We start from the raw sequence: 20,459 nt of genomic DNA, 5'->3' as shown, positions 1-20,459 counted from the left end.
ACCATACTGGAAAGCCCTACAAGCATTTGTTTATTTCTATGATAATTTTTAAAGCTGAAGTGGGACAAAGTTTAGCCTCTCGTACCAAAGACTGAGCAACAAAGAGACAGAGTTTGACAGGCCAACTAGTTCTAGTTCTAAGAAGTTACTACAATTTTGCAGGCACTACACAGCTTTCCTTTGCACTTCCCAGCTCCGAGCAGTTCACAGTCCTGCAAATTCGATTAAGCCTTTGAGCCTGGGGCACACAAAGATTAAGAGCACACTTGGAGTTCACCTCAAGGTTGCTGTCAGGACAGACAGGCTGCTCTTTCTCCTGGGAAACCTGTAACTGCAGCACATCAGCTGCAGCTTTTCTCATTTTACACAGTGTGTCACCTTCGCTCATCAACAAACCTCACAGGAGTCCTAGCGGCAGGGAGCTGCTTCTGCCATGGTGAACTGCAGAGAAAGGAGAGAACTGTTTTTCAGAAATAGGGAGAGGAAAACCTCCGAGACACAGTACAACAATCAAATGCACCAAGGACCTGTTCCCAACCACTGCAACCCCACCCCTCCCAGACAGATGCTCCCAGGAGGCACCCCCAAAGGCTCTCGCTCGTCTTACCGCTGGCAACCACACAGGCAGCCTGCAGGAGCCCGTGCCTCCCGACGCGCACGACCTGCCCCCAGCTGAGGGAAAGACCTCCCCGCAGCCACGCGCCCTGGAAATAACATGGCCGCCCGGCAGCACAGGACTACAGCTCCCAGCATGCCTCGAGATGGAGCAGCCCACCCAACCCCGCGGGGACTCTGCCACACACACCACCCTGCCGCCTCTCGCTGCTCGTTCCTCCCCGTCCCCGCCGCCGCCTCAGGCCGCTTTTTCCGCCTGGCCGCCAGTCCCCCTAGCATGTCTAGTCTGGCCCGGCCTGGCGCGGCCCCCGCCCACACAAGGGCCATTTCCCCAGAAACCGCCGACCACACGGTGCTCCCGACCGCCGCCTTGCCCTGCGCGCCATCTCGGGACGGCCCCGACCATCAACCTCGTCGTGGCACCCCGCCTCGGCATCCCGTCCTGTCCTGAGCCGAGCCCGAGCCCAAGCCTGGCGCGACTCCTGCTCCAGAGAAGGGCGCTGTTATCTTGCCGCGGGCAGGAACACTACTGCGCATGTGCGGCGCCGGCCCTTCAGTGCCGCCCGCCTCTCGCTGCTGTTGAGCCGGCCAGCTCCGCGCATGCGCGGAAGCTGAGCGGCAGGCACGGCTTCCCGGAGCAGGGCTGATGTTGAAGCTAAAAAAAACCCAAAAAAAAACAAAAAAAAACACACTTAAAGCTTTATGCGTTTTCACAATTTAGGGCAGAGGTTGCCCCTTTGTTGTTTGTTTGTTTTTTGTTTGTTTTTAAGAAGGCCCCAGTACGTTTGGTCATCTCTTAACAAAGCTTGTAGCTTACTATCTGGTGGTATCTTACTATCTTTTCTAGCCTAAGGGAAAATCAGCCCTACTATAAAGGTAAAAGGACTTTCTCTTTACTTGTTTGGAAGCAACCTAAATAAGTTTCTAAGTGCTTTCTGCAAAATACAAGCTACTGGAAAACTTAACCACAGAACAAGAAATTACTGCTGCAGAACAAAATTATGCAGGGCTGAGGCACACGCCCACTGTTTAATCCCAGTCCTTTTGGGAAAACCCAGTAGAGGCTAATTGATGCTAGACAGGTGTTGTGGTTTAATCCGGCCAGCAGCCAAGCACCACAAAGCTATTCACTCCTCCTCCCCCCTCCCTCTCTGGAATGGGGGAGAGAATTAGAAAGAAATGAAAGCCTGTGGGTTGAGATAAAGACAGTTTATTAGGACATAAAATAAAGGAAAATAATAGTAATAATGATAATAGTACTACTAATAATAACGTGTACAAACCAAGTGATGCCCATTGCAATTGCTCACCACCTGCTGACCAATGCCCTGCCTATCCCCAAGCAGCCAGTCCCCCCACATGAATTGTTCAGCATGACGTCAGATGATATGGAATACCCCTTTGGCCAGTTTGGGTCAGCTGTCCTGGGTCTGTCCCCTCCCAGCTCCTGCTGCACGCCCAGTCTGCCTGCTGGCAGGACAGAGCGAGAAGCTGAAAAGTCCTTGGCTTAGTGCAAGCACTGCTCTGCAACAATTGAAACATCAGTGTGTTATCAACATTATTCTCATCCTAAATCCAAAACACAGCACCATACCAGCTACTAGGAGGAAAATTAACTCTATCCTAGGTGAAACCAGGACAACAGATAAACTTTATAAGGGAGTGTATGTTATACTTAAGAAACACCTTTCAGTTTGCATCCAAGGTCCAAGTTGCCCGTGTGCTCGTGTTTTGCTGGTGACTGCCACCCAAGCTGACTAGGAAAGTCACAGCCCTTTCTGAAGGTGTTTAAGAACTTGGTGCAACTTTTTTCTCAAAGCACAAATACCTCCATGTCTTTAAAGCATATTCCTAAGCATGGTTTCATTAAAACATTTTCAAAATTAAGAATAACAGAAAACATGGGCATTTATCAAAAGGTTGTGGGCTAGCTGCCCCAGACGTCCCTGAGCACCAGGCAGACCCTTGCTCACTTCCCCTTCCAAGCCAGGTGGGGGAAGAGAATCAGAAAGGCGAAAGCAAGAAACATCACGGGTTGAGGTCAAGACAGCTTAACAGGTACGGCAAAAGCAAAGTAAAGTAAGGAGTCCAACATCCACCCCAGCCCCCCATCTTTTACTGCTGAGCAGGTCCTTGGGAAGTGTGTGTGGTGGGGAGGATAAGGCAGGGACTAGGAATGCTAAGTAGAGGAAAAAATGAGTGTTGGAGGCCTCAAGCATGCACAAAGAGCGTAAGGAGGGCTCCTGAGAGGACAGGGGAACAAAGGGAAAGCTACTTACCTCTGAGAAGCTGTCCTCAGTCTTCATGCCACGGATGTTTGTCTTGCATGCTCAGCGCACAAGTTGGGGGTTCCCATATGTTCCCATATGTGTTCCCATATGTCTTCTTCTGAGAAGTACTCCCAGGCTTTCTTTCAGCAGATGATGGCTTTCCCAGGAACTCGCCACCCCACACAGAGAGATCCCTGCCCAGGCATTCACAGCCTGCGACGCCACGTGCATGCAGCTGTTATCAGGAAGACAAGTGACTTTACAGCCTGAACGGCAAACAGCAAGCATTTCTTTACGGCAGATTTCAGATCATCATCTCCCTCCATAGGAAAGGGAAAAGTTGCTCCTGTCAGTTGCTCCACCTCTCCTAACATCTCCCTCCCCCCTGCATCTTTCCCTGTGTATTTTGCTGCTCTCGGGTCACTGCCCACCTCCACCTTCCAGAGCAGCTCCTTCTCATCAAGTTCTCCTTCCACGTCCTGTCCCTGTCCGCTCCCACAGTACTCTTAACGGTGACATCAGCTGTCACTTGAAGCTCCTTCCCACTCGGTACCCGCTCTGCAGCTCTCCCTATTGTGGGAATGGCAGACACCCCTGCAGGACATTCGTAACCAACAGGCTGAAGAACACATTAACCAGAAAGTTTTTGACAAGAGATTACAGAAAGAGTCGCACCTCCATGCAATGCATCCCCCTTTCCAGAGATACACAAAGACATCACAGGTGACCTCTCTGTAACTTTTTCAAATTCAGCAAGGGTTTGCAGTGAGTATAACGAAAAATAACATTAGAAAGAGAAGACCAGTAATCCTGACAAGTTCCCTAAGTCCAAAGAACTTGCCCAGTCAACCCCAAACCATTCACTAGAGTAACTTGTTAGTCCGTTTATTTTTGAAAGCCAAATGAGGAGGTGCGCATTCTACTCTTTCCCATCTGTGTTCTTGTTCTGGCTTAACCTGGCAAGTGGCTAGAGCAAATAGCACCGTGGGAGACTTGGGAAGAAAAAATAGTCAAAGCTCATGAGTTCAGATAAAGACAGTTTAATTGGACAGAAAAGGCGGGGAAGTAATAATAAGGATGTTGCTGCTGCTGATGGGATGTTACAAAGCAAGCGACGCACAATGCAATTGCTCGCCACCTGCTGACAGACACCCAACCCACCTGAGCCAGCCCAGGCTTCCTGACCTGCAGCACAGCGCCCCCAGCCCCACGCCTGCTCTGTAGTCCCGCCCCGCCCCCCCGGGGCGTTCCCTGCACAGCCGTTCCGCCTGCAGTACCAGCAGGTGGCGGCATAGGGCGATGCGTCGCTAGTGCGCATGTGCACCGGCCCTCCGCCGGCGGTACTTTTTCTCTGGCTGCCTCTGCGCATGCGTGGAACTAGGCACGGCTTCTCAAACCATTTTCTCCTTAAAGGAAGCAGCTGAAACTGTGCAGAAAACCACACGGAAACGATAAGAAAAGGTACCCTGCTCCACCAGTGCAGAGGAAGCAACTGCCATTCCTACCTGTCTCCTTGCCACTCCTGACTTGGAAGCCGAGCAGCAGCGTGAAACTACATTTCCCAGCGTGCCCCGGAAGCCAACGTGGTGTACCGGAAGCCCGGATCCCAAAGACCACAATTCACGCCATGCTGGGGGCACGAGGCCTGGCCACTGCTACAACGCATGCGCGGCGCTTCTCCACCTGCAGTACCAATAACTTGCCAGCAGGGGGGAGCAGAGAGACGCTCCGCTACAGCGCATGCGCATCGCCACTGCCTGCAGTACCCGCATTCCGCCAGCAGACGGGAGCAGAGAGCAAAGCGTCACTGCGGCTCCTCTCCGCCTGCAGTACCGCAGTTCGACCAGCAGGTGGCATCAGACGCTGCGGCGGCGCCGAGTCAGCCTGCTCTGCGCATGCGCAAAAGCGGAACGGCAGGCGCTGCTTCCCTGGTTGTCTGCTCGTTAAGAGAAGCAGCGGGAGCTGCGCGGAAAACCACACGGGAACGGCAAGAGAAGGCACCCCACTCCACTGGCGTGGAGGAAGTAACTGCCCATCCTAGCTGTCCCAGTGCCACTCCCGGCTTGGAAGCCAAGCGGCATCGCGAAACTACGTTTCCCGGCGAGCTCCGGAAACCAAAGTGGCCGACCGGAAGCCCGGAGCCCGAAGACCACAACTCCCGGCATGCTGCGGGGCACGGTGCTCACAGCCACCTGATCCCGCTGATGCCCCGGAGCCAGCCCCGGGCTTTCTGACCCGCTGCGCCCCCCCGCCACGGCCAGCCTGGCGCCCCTACCTCGCTCCTGCTCCGCGGCTGCCCCCTACCGCCGGCTGTTTCTCTGCCCCAGCCGCCGATCCTGCGGGCCCCAGCCTCCCTGACACTCTCCCTTCCCCTCTTCCTCGCCGGGGAACCCCAGCCCCCCCCCTCACACCTGCCCCAGGGCACAAAGACAGCACAGGCCTAACCGCCCTCCTTCCTTCGCCCCGCTACCCTCCTGCCCCGCTGGCCCCATAGCCTGCAGCCCCCTGGCAAGATGACCTCCACACCCAGAGGGGCCGTCTGCATCCACCGACAACACCCCTCCCACGGCCGCTGAAAACAGGGTCAACCCCCAAGGCCCTGCCCCCTCCGCACCCACCCTGCTACGGAACCTGCACCCACAGACATGGCGATGGCCACTGGACACAGGGCTACAAACACAGATGGGAGTGCAAGCCAGAAGGCAAACTATTAACTTGTGCACAGGACTACTGGGAGAGAGGGAGGCTGCAGTGGGGCTCCCTGCCCGTACATTCTCCCCTTCCCTTGGGGGGCCATGGGGCTCGGGCATAAAACAGCATCCCTCCCTCTGTCCATCTCTGCATCCATCCCGTGGGGAACCATTGCCTCCTGCGGCCACAGGCTGTGACGAGGCACAGAAGGAGGAAACAAAATTAAGGAAAAGGGCACAAGCAGGACACAAACAGCGAGAGAGAAAACAGACAGACAGCGGGGCAAAGGGACAGAAGAACCACCCAGGGGGCAGGGAGCAGGACAAGGATGATCAAGAGGGTTGGCCAAGGAGCACAACAGAGGCACAACTGTGACGACAAGGACGACTGAAAGTAATAGAAATTTTACTGTTACTGGCTCAAGACATTTTTGGTTTGGGGAAGTAAAAAACAAAACGCACCATAGCAGAGATGACTGTTTAACAGTCTCTGCATTACCAGTATTTGAAAGGGAAAGTCACGAGGACAAGTGCGAAAGTATGCAGCTATTACCAACAGAGACACCAGAAGTAGGCGTCTCAATATTGCTTTTGGTATTTCAAAGGGAAAAACATTAAACCTAAAATTTTTAATCTGTAAGGCCTTGGGGGGGGCAAGCAGAGAAGGAACCCAAGACTCTCAGTATGTCTCCTGAGAATCCCAGCTTACAGTTACTCAATGGCTTGTGGTCTCACAGGATGAGGCAGAGGTATAATTAATTCCTTCATCTCTCTGGTGTGACTTTTAGAAATGTTCAAATATGACCTATGACACATTCTGTTTCACTTATTTAATTATGCTTGGCTGCATATTTCCAATGGCTTTTTAACTCAGTGGCTTCACTTTACTTCCAAGTCAGCTCTGTGCAAACTTACGGCCCTTTTCAACACAGCACTGGTCCTCATTTTACCTCTAAGGGCTACAGCTACCACCACAGAGCTACTTCTGGGACACTTCATTTGCAGCAAAACAAAGAATAAATAAAATTAAAAAAAAATCAATTAAGTATGCATGCTTGTCATAACTTTACCTCCTAAACCCTTCTCCTTAGTCCACCTTTACAAATGCATTCTGGATAGAAAACCTTTGTGGTAACATTCTGTTCTTGAATCTGCAAGCAAATAGCTGTCTCACCATGATGCAGTGGCACTGTTCAGTCCTGTTTGGTCCCAATTAGTGGCTGGTCAGAATATTTCTGAGGCTCAGTGAGACGGGCTTTGGGTTCAGGTATGTCCCAAAGGAGAAGCAGTTCCCACCACCACCAATAAGCAACAACTCCTTTTCATTTGGCAGAAAAACACTACTATGATTATGCAGCATTAATGGCCACTCCAAATGCTCCTGAAAAGAAAGAGGAGATTTTGAGTCCTTAGCCTGAAACAGAAGCCTGTGTAGTCTGGGGGACACCAGCCAGTCACATTCTGGAGAGGTACACAAAGGTCAAGATGGGGAATTGGACATAGAGGAGTAGGATGTCTGGACAAAGTACTCAAAATTCAGAATGGGAATGAGAACTAGTAGCTTCTCTAATGACTCAGAAATCTAACATCTTAGGGTGGGACTTTTTTTTTTTTTTTTTTCCATACTAGGGAGCAAATGGAAATGGAGTAAGTTCACCACTTAGGCACCTGGTAAATTCTGGTCCAATTATTGCTTCCACCAATCTGGATCAGACTTCGGAAGTAATCTTTGAATATACAGGACTTCAACAGATGTATACCTCATACAGTGCTATAGAGATACTTCATATAGATACCTTCATTAAAAAGTTAAGGACAATCACAATGGGTGACCATTTAGTCAACTACACCAACTACAAATATGGACAAAAACAGATTCCTAGAGAAGAACGTAAGAGCAAGGAAACCATGATGTACTCTTCTAAGATACTCCACTCACTGAACAACTTGCAGTTCAGTGGTTCTGAATGAGAGAATGTCTTCGTACTCTCCAGGCCTCTATAATTACTGGATAAGAAAATCACCAGGAGTAGTCACCATGGATTCGCCAAGGGGAAGTCATGCTTGACCAACCTGATGACTTCCTACAGTGAAATGACTGGCCTGGTAAATGAGGGGAGATCAGTGGATATTGTCTACATGGACTTCAGTAAAGCTTTTCACAGAACCATAAAATAATAGAATGGCTTGGGTTGGAAGGGACCTCAAAGATCATCTAGTTCCAACCCATCCTGCCATAGGCAGGACGCCATCAACTAGATCAGGTTGCCCAGGGCCTGGTCCAACCCGGTTTTGAACACCTCCAGGGATGGGGCATCCACAACCTCTCTGGGCAACCTGTGCCAGTGCCTCACCACTCTCTGAATGAAGAATTTCCTCCTAACCTCTAATCTAAATCTCTCCTCTTTTAGTTTAAAACCATTCACCCTCGTCCTGTCAACATCTGATTGAACAAAGAGTAGCTCTCCATCTTTTTTATAAGCCTCCTTTAAGTACTGAAAAGCCACAATGAGGTCACCCCCCAGAGCCTTCTCTTCTTTAGGCTGAACAGCCCCAGCTCTCTCAACCTATCTTCATAGGAGAGGTGCTCCAGCCCTCTGATCAACTTTGTGGCCCTCCTCTGGACCTGTTCTAACAGTTCCACCTCCTTCTTGTGCTGGGGGCTCCAGACCCGGATGCAGTACTCCGACTGGGGCCTCACAAGGCAGAGCAGAGGGGGACAATCAGCTCCCTCAACCCGTTGGTCACACCTCTGTTGATGCAGCCCAGGATGCAGTTGGCCTGCTGTGCTGCAGGCACGCACTGCTGGTTCATTTTGAGCTTTTCATCCAACAGAACCCCCAAGTCCTTCTCTGCAGGGCTGCTCTCAATGAGTCCTTCTCCCAGTCTGTACTCCTGTCTGGGATTGCCCTGGCCCAAGTGCAGCTCCCTGCACTTAGACTTGTTGAACCTCATTAGGTTCATATGGGACCACTTCTCCAGCCTGTCCAGGTCCCTTTGGATGGCATCCCTTCCTTCTATCGTATCAACCGCACCACTCAGCTTGGTGTCAACTGCAAATTTGCTGAGGGTGCACTCGATCCCACTGTCTATGTCATTGAAAAAGATACTACATAGTAGTGGCCTCAGGACAGACCCTTGAAGTACACCACTCGTCACCGGCCTCCACTTGGACATAGAGCCATTGACCACTACTCTCTGGATGTGACCTTCAAGCCAACATCTTATCCACTGAATGGTCCACCCATCAAATCCATACCTCTCCAATTTGGAGACCAGCATGTCATGTGGGACTGTGTCAAAGGCCTTGAAGAAGTCCAGGTAGATGACATCGGTCAGTCTTCCCTTGTCAAACAATGCAGTCACTCCATTGTGGAAAGCCACCAGATTGGTCAGGCACAATTTACCCTTGGTGAAGCCATGCTGGCTGTCTCAGATCACCTCTTATCTTATTTTGATACTATCCCCCATAAGATTCTCACAGACAAGCTGGTGACGTATGGGCTAGATGAGCAGATAGTAAGGTGGGCTGAAAACTGGCTGAATGGCCAAGCCCGGACAGTGATGATCAGTGGCACAAAGTTCATCTGGAGGCCAATAACTAGCATTCTACCACAGAGGTCAACACTGTGTCCAATCCTATTTGACATCTCCACTAACGATCTCGATGATGGGGCAGAGTGCATCTTCAGCAAGCCTGCAGATGGCACAAAACTGATAGGAGTGGTAGATACACCAGGGGGGCATACTAGCATCCAGAGGGACCTGGACAGGCTGGAGAGATGAGCTGACAGGAACCTCATGGAGCTCATCAAGGAGAAGTGCAAAGTCCTGCCCCGAGGAGGAACAACCCCAGGCCACAAGACATACTGGGGGTCACCCACCTGGAAAGCAGCTGTGCAGAGAAGAACCTGGGGGGTCCTGGTGGACACTAAGTTGAACATGAACTAGCAATGCATCCTTGTTTCAAAGAAAGCGCCAGGTATCCTGGGCTGCATTAGGCAAAGAATTGGCAGCAGGTCACGGGAGGTGATCCTGCACCTCTGTTCAGCACTAGTGGGGCCACATCCAGAGTGCTGGGTCCAGTGCTGGGGCCCCAAGTACAAGAGAGACATGGACACACTGAAAAGAGTACAACATATGGCCACAAGGATTCTAATGAGAGTATAACACCTCTGCTATGAGAAGAGGTTGAAAGAGCTGGCATTGTTCAGCCTGCAAAAGAGAAAGCTCAGGGGAACCTCACCAGTGTCTATAAATACCTGAAGGGCGGATGCAAAGATGTTGGAGCCAGGCTCTTTTCTGTGGTAGTGCCAGGACAAGAGGCAGTGGGCACAAACAGAAATGCAGGAGGTTCTGTCTGAACATCAGGAAGCGTTCTTTACTATGCAGGTGATGGATTGCTGGTGCAGGTTGCCCAGAGAATTTATGAAGTCTCCTTCCTTGGAGATAATCAGAAGCCAAGTGGACTTGGTTCTGGTGACTATAGGTGGCCCTGCTTGAGCAGGGTTTGGACCAGATGACCTCCAGAGGTCCCTTCCAACTTCAGTTATTCTGCAATTCTATAACATGGATGCAGAAAGATCGGTAGCTGTTTTTGCTCATGAATTGTTTGGCTTGACTTAGGCGCAAATCTGTAGGCTTTAGAACCTACCAGTTCTGTTCTCAAGTACTGACAGTATTGTGTAGCGTATGTAGATTGGTCCCGAGTCTTGAAAGACTGGAAACGTTGGTTTTCTGTGCAGTACTGGATACTATTAGTATTACTGCTTTTATACACGTGTTAGAAGGTGACGGCGCCAAAAGTTTTTGGCTAGTAACTCTCTACATGCTTAAAGTAGCCATGCACAGAGTTACCATGGTCACATACATTACATAATCATACGAGAGATGTCATATACATTAAATTTTATCTTATATTTTTTATATAGCTCTATTATTTTAGATAAAACTTCATTACCATTGTACCATCATCATTGCTATGGAAAAAGCTGCAATGTCAGCCAGATGTCTTCATACTGCCTATCATAAAAAACAAATCTGTTACAAATTTCAGTTTCATCTGTACATGTGGATCCTATCCTTGGTTTCTCAGGAAATCTGTTACATTATGTAAAAGAAAAATAAAAGCTTTTAAAGCAAGAGGAGCTTTCTCCAGCCAGTATTATCACAGATGAGGGCTACTCACATAGACAGGTTCAGATTTAGGCAAGTTTTGCCCAGACTACGACAAAATCCTGCTGTGTAACAAGCACACTTGTATGACTGAGACGAGATCAGGTCTTATGTTTGAGAGATTAAGGCTTATGAGAAGCAGCTGAGGGAGCTGGGGTTGTTTAGCTTGGATAAATGAAGGTTCAGGAGAGACCTTATTGTACTTTATATTTACCTTAAAGGAGATTGTAGCGAGGTTGGGACTGGGCTCTTCTCCCAAGCACCAAGTGGTAAGATGAGGGGAAATAGCTTCAAACTGTGCCAGGGGAGGCTTAGGTTGGATCTTAGGAAAAATTTCTTTACAGAAAGGGTTATATGGGATTGGAATAGGCTGCCCAGAAAAGTGGTCAAGTCACCATCCCTAGAGGTCTTCAATAAATGTCCGGATGTAGAACTTAGTAGCATGGTTTAGGGCTGGACTTGTCAGTACTAGGTTAAAGGTTGGACTAGATGATCTTTGAGGTCTTTTCCAAGCTGAATGATTCTATGATTGTTTTCCAGTGAATTACAGAAAAGAATCACAGAAAAGTTGAGGTTGGAAGGGACCTCTGGGTATCATCTAGTACAACCACCCCAGCTCAAAGTAGGCTCAACTACAGCAAGTTGCTCAGGACCTTTCCTAGTCAGGTTTTGCATTATCTCCAAGGATGGAGACTCCATACTCAGAAGAACCTGTTCCAATGTTCAATCACCCTTACAGCAAAAAGTTGTCTTATATTTAATTGGAGTTTCCAGTACTTCCATGCTGTTTTCTTCTTGTACTTCAGGCAGCAGCTACAGCACACAGCAATTTCCACTGTGAAGTTTTTAGTGAACTAATACCACAGACCTCCGTAAAGACTAACTGAGGCTCTGGTTTTATCTATTCTCATCATCCACTGACATCCTGAAATTGCTATGTTTGTGCACATCTCAGTTCTGCTCCCAGTCTGAAATAGTGCCGCTCTCTGCCCTTCTGTCTTTTGCACACTCAGACTCTCCCTCTCTTAAGACGATTATGTTCTCAAGGCTGGTCAAAGCACTTCAGAATTTGATTCTACAACAAACAGGTAGAATCTCAAATTCTACCACTCACAAATTTGACTCCTTTGCATTCCCTACTCCATTTCAAGAAAAGGCCCTGAAGTTACCACCTTCCTTCACACAACACTGTTTACCCTGAAAGAAAAAATTCAGTACCTACCACATTAATTGCGTAGTCCAAGCAGAGACCAGTTATTAAGTCAATGACGGTGATGCCTGGCACAGAGAATGAGTGAAGCCACACTCCGCCAACAAGCAGAAGTTTTCCATCATGCACGTGAGCAGTATGTGAATACCTGTGAGTTCAAAATTAGATTAACTCCATTAATAATGAGAGACAGCAAGAGGCAGGCCAAGGATTCACTGCTGAACACCTTCTACTTACCTTGGGATGAGAGGAGGGTTTGTCTCTACTGTCTGCCACTGAAAGCCGTGTTCAGCCTCCCTCAGAAAGAAAACTGAACCTAAGGGCTGCTCAGCTGCTCCCAGACCTCCTGCAATTAGCACTCCTCCTTTCCAACTACAGGCACTGTGAGAGTGACGGCCTTCTGGTACTGGACCCTCAACAGGAATCTAAGAAAACATAAGTCCAAGCCTGAAGGTTGCCTCTCTTCCCATTCTGTCTCCTGTGGGATATAATATTCCTTTCCTTCCTGCCATAGGATAGGTACAGCTGGGGAGGGGAACAGACTGAATAAGCACAATCGTAGAATCAGAGAATCAAAGAATCATAGAATGGCTTGAGTTGGAAGGGACCTTAAAGATCATCCAGTTCTGATCCCCCTGACATGGGCAGGGATATTACCCACTAGATCAGGTTGCCCAAAGCCTCATCCAGCCTGGCCTTGAACACCTCCAGGGATGGGGCATCCACAACTTCTCTGGGTAACTTGTTCCACTGCCCCACCACCCCAAGTAAAGATTTTTCTCCTAACATCTAATCTAAATCCACTCTCTTTTAGCTTAAAAGCATTCCCTCTTGTCCTATCATTATATGCCTGAGTAAATAGGGAAGAATAAAAAAACCCTCAAGCTGCACACATGGGGGTTTCCTCTAAGGATGGCTACATAGAAATGTTTCCATCTACGCTGTCTTCAGTATTTCTCTGGCTCCTATTTAATATTGTTCAGCCTTTATAGAGTTTTATTTCTGCACATTTATTAGAAGTAACTTTGTTTTCCTTCTTGCACGCTGCTCTCTGTTCAAGACACACCTGTGAACCTTAAGTTTACAAACACATGGATTATAGAATCATAGAATCATTAACGTTGGAAAAGACCTCAAGATAATGTGGTCCAATGATCACCCTACCACCAATGTCACCCACTAAACCATGGCCCTAAGGACCAAGTCCAACCTCTCCTTAAACACCCCCAGGGACAGTGATGCCACCTCAGCATCCCATTCCAATGCCTGACTACTCTTTCTAAGAAGAAATGTCTCATTTCCAACCTAAACCTCCCTTGGCGCAACTTGAGGCCATTCCCTCTCGCCCTATCACTAGTTACCTGTGAGAAGAGGCCGACCCCCAGCTCCCCACCCCTTCCTTTCAGGCAGTTGCAGAGAGCAATAAGGTCTCTCCTGAGCTTCCTCTTCTCCAGACCAAACACCCCCAGTTCCCTCAGCCGCCCCTCACAGGACTTGTGTCCCAGGCCCTTCCCCAGCTTCGGAGCCCTTCTCTGGACACGCTCCAGGGCCTCGATGTCCTTCTGGTAGCGAGGGGCCCAAAGCTGAACCCGGCACTCGAGGTGCGGCCTCACCAGAGCAGAGCCCAGGGGGACGAGCACCTCCCTGCTCCTGCTGGCTGCACTACTCCTGACACAAGCCATGATGCCGTTGGCCTTCTTGGCCACCTGAGCACACTGCTGGCTCGTGTTCAGGCAAGCATTAATCAACACCCCCAGATCCTTTTCCTCCGCACAGCTTTCCAGCCACTCTGCCCCAAGCCTGTAGCACTGCATGGGGTTGTTGTGGCCAAAGTGCAGGACCCAGCACTGAGCCATGCTGAACCTCATCCCTTGGCCTCTGCCCATTGACCCAACTTGTCCAGATCCCTCTGCACGGCCTTCGTACCCTCCGGCAGATCGACACTTCCCCCCAGCTCGGTGTCATCTGCAGACTTACTGAGGGTGCACTCAATTCCCTCATCCAAATCATCAATAAAGATATTAAAGAGGATGGACCCCAACACCGACCCCTGGGGAACACCACCGGTGACTGGTTGCCAGCTGGATTTCACTCCGTTCACCACTACTCTCTGGGCCCAGCCGCCCAGCCAGTTTTTAACCCAGCAAGGAGTGTACCTGTCCATGCCATGGGCTGCCAGCTTCTCCAGAATACTGTGGGAGACCGTGCCAACGGCCTTGCTGAAGTCTAGGTAGACTACATCAACAGCCTTTCCCTCATTCACCAGGCAGGTCACCCAGTCATAGAAGGAGATGAGATTGGTCAGGCATGACTTGCCCTGCAGGAACCCATGCTGACTGGGCCTGATCCCCTGGCTGTCCCACACATGCTGTGTGATTGCATTCAAGATGACCTGTTCCGTCACCTTCCCTGGCACCAAGATCAGGCTGACAGGCCTGTAGTTCTCCGTGTCCTCCTTACAACCCTTCTTATAGATGGGTGTCACATTAGCAAGTCTCCAGTCATCCGGGACCTCTCTGGATGACCATGACCGCTGATAGATGATGGAAAGCATCCCAGCAATCACATCCACCAACTCCTGCAGCACCCTCAGGTGGATCCCATCTGGCCCCATGGACAGTCTAGGCGAAGCAGCAGGTCTCGAACTGTTTCCACCTGAAATGTGGGGGATTTCTTCTGCTCCCCATCCCAGACTTCTAGGTTGGGAGGCTGAGTACTCCAAAGATAAGTGATCTGGTTAGTAAAGACAGATGTAAAGAAGGCATTAAGAACTTCAGTCTTTTCCTTATCCTCAGTAGTCATGTTACCCTCTATGTCCAGTAAAGGATGGAGATTCTCCTTGACCCTCCTAAGGCAAAGCTGGTGATTAGTGGTTCAAAGCAAAAAGCAAGACAAAATACTGAGCTGCAGGACAAACGTGCAGAAAGAAAACCTTTAGGGCAAGCACTAATGGAAAAAATATCAAGGGGTTTAAAGGAATATCATAACAAATAAACTGTGAAGAAAATTTAAGAGGCCATGTGGTCCATCCCTTTATCCTATGGCTGTGTAACTGTAACTAACTATTAACTGTACCTATGATCATCTGGCAAGACAGTCATCTAATAATTTCTGAAAGTCTGCAGTGACAAGAATTTCTTACCTCTTTTGGCAGTCTATTGCAACACTTCGCTATCTTCACAATTCTTAGTTGTGCACAGTGAAGCACTCTGCTCCCTCCCCTCCTCTGAGTACTGGCACTACTGCAGTCTTCAGTGTTTCCAATGCTCCCATCTCCTTCCTCAGCTGTCAGCATGCACTGCCTTCTGGCTTACACCACCCCGTGTAGTCCTTTGATGCAAACACTTGAATCTTTGTGGTTTAGGTCTGGTTATCCCCAGTCCCATCACCATCAGCCAAGAGGGATTCCCACCTGGCACAACGATTTTTCTCAATAATCAGCTTTGGGTGTTATGCAAGGGTACTGCTGAGATTAAGAGCACTGAATAGAATGGAAGCACCAATTCACGTGTCTTACAGATAACATTCCTAGTTATATACCTCACCATTTAGCTCAGGTCTTCCACAAAGGCATCATATTACTCACTCACGTTTAGCTTGTGATCTATTATTATGGGTAGCTCACCCTATAATTGTGCTATTCACTATTTCTAAAATACACTCCATCTTTAAAAAGCTAAACCAAAAATATTGTGTTAGTTAATAAAATAGACCAAAAATCTCCAATCGCTAATCCATGGGCCATTAAGAAACTCCGAGCATGGCTTTGGAGAAGGCCAGCCTGGACTTCACAACAATTCTAAGAGGGAAGAAATTAAGAACATGAGGATTTGTGATACTTGGAGTGGTGAGGTGCCAGTGGGACTACACAAAACTTGTTAAGGAATTTTTAGGGAAAGGGGATTGTTGGAGAACAAACATGAGAAATAAATAGAAAAGGGTCTGGTTGCATGTAAATAGTTACTGACCAGCACACGTGCCCTGTGCCCGATCACCACAATCTAGCTTACCTCGTGGTTAAATACTTTCTTAACTATCTTTTTTGTCATCCCATTCTCTACACCACACACCAGAGTGATGCAAGAACTAGGTGTCTTCAACTGCAGAGGCGCACATTAGAAAATATGGGGCCAGCAAAGCAAATGGAGTCACAGCAACGGTGAAGGACTCCAGGGCCTTCAGTGCTAGCAACTAGAAAAAGTGAGGGTCTTAGCATCAGCAGTTGGAGGGGCCACAAATCTAGTGAGCACCTTCATGGCTCTCAAAGGCTTTGTGTTCAGACTGCTAGATACTGGCAGGGACCAGTGAGAGTGAATTTGGAACCACAAGCTGGATTCAAACAGGGGTTGTAGGTACCCTTGGCCCTGCAGTATGAGTGTGAGCCTCAGGCAGCAACTGCAGCAAGTGAGGTTTTTGGCTTCAGCTAACGGGACAAGACCACAGGTCACAGGACTTGTGTATGTCCCAAATGCAACTACACGGAGGAACCTGGGTAACTGAACGAAGTCAGAGTCTCAGCACTAGCTGCATGAGTATGACCAGGGCTCATGTGCCCAGATGCCAGCTGATGGAGAGGGAACCAGTGTGTTTCTATCTTTCCTGAACCACATGTGCATGGGATGCACACACCTCTGATTCACTAGCAAACTTTCAGCTGGTCCAGCCAGCTGGTCTAGCCAGCCTCCCACCTCTAGCAGGAGGTCTAGTGGCTTAGGCAGAGGTAGTAGACATGGTGGTATTCAAGAGATCAATGACTGCAGGGTGCCTGTGAGGTAAGTGCACCCTCAGCAAGTTTGCTGATGTCACAAAGCTCGGAGGAATGGCTGATACCCCAGAGGGCTGTGCTGCCCTTCAGAGGGACCTCAACAGGCTGGAAGGTTGGGACAAGAGGAACCTCACGAAGTTCAACAAGGGCAAGTGTAAGGTCCTGCACCTACGGAGGAATAACCCCAAGCACCAGTACTGGCTGGGACCTGACCTGCTGGAGAGCTGCTCTGCAGAGAGGGACCTGGGAGTCCTGGTGGACAGCGGGCTGACCATGAGTCGGCAATGTGCCCTTGTGGCCAAGAGGGCCAACGGTATCCTGGGGTGCATTTGGAAGAGTGTTGCCAGTGAGTCAAGGGAGGTGATCCTCCCCCTCTACTCAGCCCTGTTGAGGCCACACCTGGAGTATTGTGTCCAGTCCTGGGCTCCCCAGTACCAGTGGGACATAGAACTACTGGAATGAGTTCAGAGGAGGGCTACTTAGATGATGAGAGGACTGGAGCACCTGTTGTATGAGGACAGGCTGAAAGAACTGGGCCTGTTTAGCCTGGAAAAGAGAAGACTGAGAGGAGACCTCATCAATGTGTATAAATATCTGAGGGGAGGGTGTCGAGAGGATGGAGCCAGTCTCTTTTCAGTTGTGCCCAGCGACAGGATGAGAGGCAGCAGGCACAAACTGAAGCACAGGAGGTTCCAGCTCAATATGAGGAGGCACTTCTTTACTGTGAGGGTGACAGAGCATTGGAGCAGGTTGCCCAGAGAGGTAGTGGAGGCTCCTTCTCCGGAGATATTCAAAAACCGCCTGGCTGCTATTCTGTGCAATGTGCTCTAGGTGATCCTGCTTGGCAGGAGGGTTGGACTAGATGATCTTCAGAAAGCCCCTTCTCACCCCACCCATTCTGTGATTCTGTAAGATGTAAGTGTGCACAAATGTTTGCTAGCAAATTTCAAGCTGTACTAGCTGGCAATCAGGAGACTCACAGAGCAGGTAAGAGAGCTCAGGATCCGGGCAGGCATCTCAGATGTGCAGAGGGACTGTACTGATACTTGAGGGAACTGCAAATGCACACATGCCTGTCAACCTACAGAGTAGAGGCATGTGTGCTCTGACTAGTGAACTTCCAATCCTTATCAGCCAAAGAGGAGGGAGGGAACTAAAGGCACTTGACTATCTGCATTTCATGTGAGTCCTGGTAATGTTATACATGGGTGTTGTTGAAAGCATCATCTTATCTGTAGCAGTCAGTGTAGCTGGCCATGCCAGTGCATTCTATACGTACACATATCTATGTGTCTCTGGGATATAGAGTCAGCTTCATTACCGGCTGAACCTGCACACAGGAAAACAGCTGCCATGTCTATTAGCCTGGGACAGATACATCCCAGGTCTCTGGGAACACTGGAGAGGATTCCAGTGGCCAGTAAGGAGGAATTTCCAGGCCCAAAGCTGCTGGAAGTGACCGCTACTTCTAACAACTGTGAACAGAATTTCCTCCATGCAGTCTGGAATCATGCAGTCTACCATCTGCTTAAGTACGGTGATACCACTGTGATTTAGTTGAGCTTCCAATAGAGCAGCAGTTTCTATTCCCCAGGGCCTCCCTATGTTCTTACCACAGTGCAGGAAATTTCTGGAGTGTGCAGGAAATACCAATCTCCTAGCACTGGCTGCGCAGCAGAGCGGCCTCCATACATAAAGAGGTACTTCTCACCTGCAGAAAAACAGAATGAGGGAGAAAGAGAAGTTAGAATTTGCAATGTCACAAAAGCAAAAATTTCTGTTTGCATGGAGGGAAAGCTGAGCTGAGATAGCTGGTCATGCAGCTGTATACACTGTTTATACAAAGACATACAGCAACTTTAAGATTTCACATTTCCAAATTTTAACAATAAATGCAATAAATTGTTTAATAGATACAAGCATCACTCTTTTATCTAGTTTGTTTTTTTTAAAAAAGCATTTGTAGGACTAAAAATATTTTCACTGAGATGCCATATACTTTGTGTTTGTGATCATTGAGAACACCCCAATCACCCACTTACATTATGTACTGTCTGAATGTTTAAAGTCTGAATGTAATTCACACAACACAGTCACAAAACCAAAAGGAACAAATGTTTTTAAATACAAATAATGGAGTTAAGGAATGAAAATTCAGACAATGGAAAGATGACACCTCTAGAAAACCCTAAGAACATAAATCATAGCAACACAATGACATGGATTGACAGAAAACAACAAAAGAGATGAATCCTCCTAAGGCAGCAAGAATGCATTTTTTCATAGAAAAGGGAGATCAAGGTAATTTAAGTGTGTTGGAGAATCCGGAGAAGCCTCAAAAAGGACGTACAAAAGGTGCACTAGTAGTCTGGGTAGATGTCAAGAATGTGCATCACATTTTCATAATGGACTGTGCAAGTAACACAAGTATTGATCAATTACTTTTGCTGAAAAGCAAAATCAAGGCAAAATAAGATGACACAACACAATCTAACAAAGATAAAAGCACTGTATTATTCATAACATTTTACTTATCCATTTAATTAAACACTGCCCCACAAATTCAAAGTATGCTTATACTATAGACTAGATTAACAACTGCTTAGCAATTCCCCTGGTGCTCTCCTTCAGTAACACCTTGCCAGCTAGGAGAGAATGACATAGCTTAAGAAAGAACAGCTTTAATCTCCTGAATTCCACTCTCAGTCTCACCACTGACTAGCTAACAACTGCTCTAGTTTTCATCCATTACAGTCATTATCTTTACTAGAGAAACCTTCAGTGTGCCATTGCTGGTCTTGATTCTACACCTCACAACTAATGAATAGTTATCAACTGCTAACAGAAGTGCAACATTTCTTCTGAGGCACTTCTTCCAAAAAAAAGAGCTAGGGATCCTACTCCATAATGCTCTAAAATTAAAACACTGCTCTTCAAAAAGGAAGTCCTGAAACTTTTTTCTGGCACGATCGATCATGAATCACTTCAGCCATAAACGATCTCAAAGAATCAGTCTTCCAAAACAAATTATATACCTAGGTTTAAATTCTACTTACCACTGGGGATTACGTGGCATATGTAATCAGAAATTATCACATTTCACGTTTCGAGAAGAGCCCTTTTTAATTTCTTTTGTACTTTAGAGGGTACTCATTCTGTGATAGTTGTGTTAAAACTAGGAGTGTGTGGTGGTTTTACACTGATGGGCAGCTGAAATCCACCATAGCCACTCTTTCACTCCCCCTCCTCCTCAAAGCAAAAGGAGAAAATATGATGGAAAGGGCGGAAAGGTTGAGATAAGGATAAGGAGATCACTCGCCAGTTATCATCATGGGCAAAACAGACTCAGCATAGGGAGGTTAATATGATTTATAACCTATAACTTACAGGCTAGAACAGTGAGAAACTAAAAGCAAACTGAAACACCTTCCCCCTGTATTGGGTTTATGTGGCAAGGCTTTGGTAGCAGGGGGCTGCAAGCGTGAGAAGAGTCCAGAAGCTATCCCATGTCAAATAAGAGCCAGTTGCAGCCAGCTCCAAAAAGGAATCTGCTGCTGGCCAGAGGCGAGACACTATATGATGTTGTTTGTGCCCCTGTGAGAGCATGTTTAAGAAAGGGAAAAAAACTCCTGCAGAAAAGCAGCCCAAGAGAAGAGTGAGAAACAACCATGCAGACACCAAGGTCAGTGCAGGAGAACAGGAACTACTCCTGGTGCTGGAGCAGAAGTTCCCCT

General features: G+C 48.3%; 1 protein-coding gene across 28 annotated transcripts in view; it reads right to left on the bottom strand.

Moving 5' to 3' along the window:
* The window catches only part of LCMT2 (leucine carboxyl methyltransferase 2), a 48,460-nt gene that overhangs the window by 17,731 nt on the left and 10,270 nt on the right, over nucleotides 1-20,459 (bottom strand). For 10 of the 28 annotated variants that reach the window (XR_014578726.1, XR_014578728.1, XR_014578729.1 and 7 more), the window contains 5 exons: nucleotides 18,339-18,436; nucleotides 12,198-12,385; nucleotides 11,973-12,108; nucleotides 2,895-3,120; nucleotides 397-1,270 (listed from right to left, as the gene is read on the bottom strand). Coding sequence is in view for 7 of the 28 variants with exons in the window: in XM_083821720.1 (XP_083677846.1) it covers nucleotides 6,789-6,956; nucleotides 11,973-12,108; nucleotides 12,198-12,385; nucleotides 18,339-18,436 (590 nt within the window). In the remaining 21 variants the exon portion in view is untranslated. Of the gene's footprint in view, nucleotides 1-396; nucleotides 2,140-2,894; nucleotides 3,121-5,964; nucleotides 6,957-10,535; nucleotides 10,598-10,964; nucleotides 11,087-11,972; nucleotides 12,109-12,197; nucleotides 12,486-14,116; nucleotides 14,694-18,338; nucleotides 18,437-20,459 lie in introns of those variants that run through there. The other 18 variants (XR_014578735.1, XR_014578736.1, XR_014578737.1 and 15 more) reach the window with 14 other exon arrangements.

This window comes from Anser anser (assembly GCF_964211835.1).
Source record: "Anser anser genome assembly, chromosome: 1".
NCBI lineage: Eukaryota > Metazoa > Chordata > Aves > Anseriformes > Anatidae > Anser > Anser anser.
This window is presented reverse-complemented; position numbering and strand designations above follow the sequence as displayed.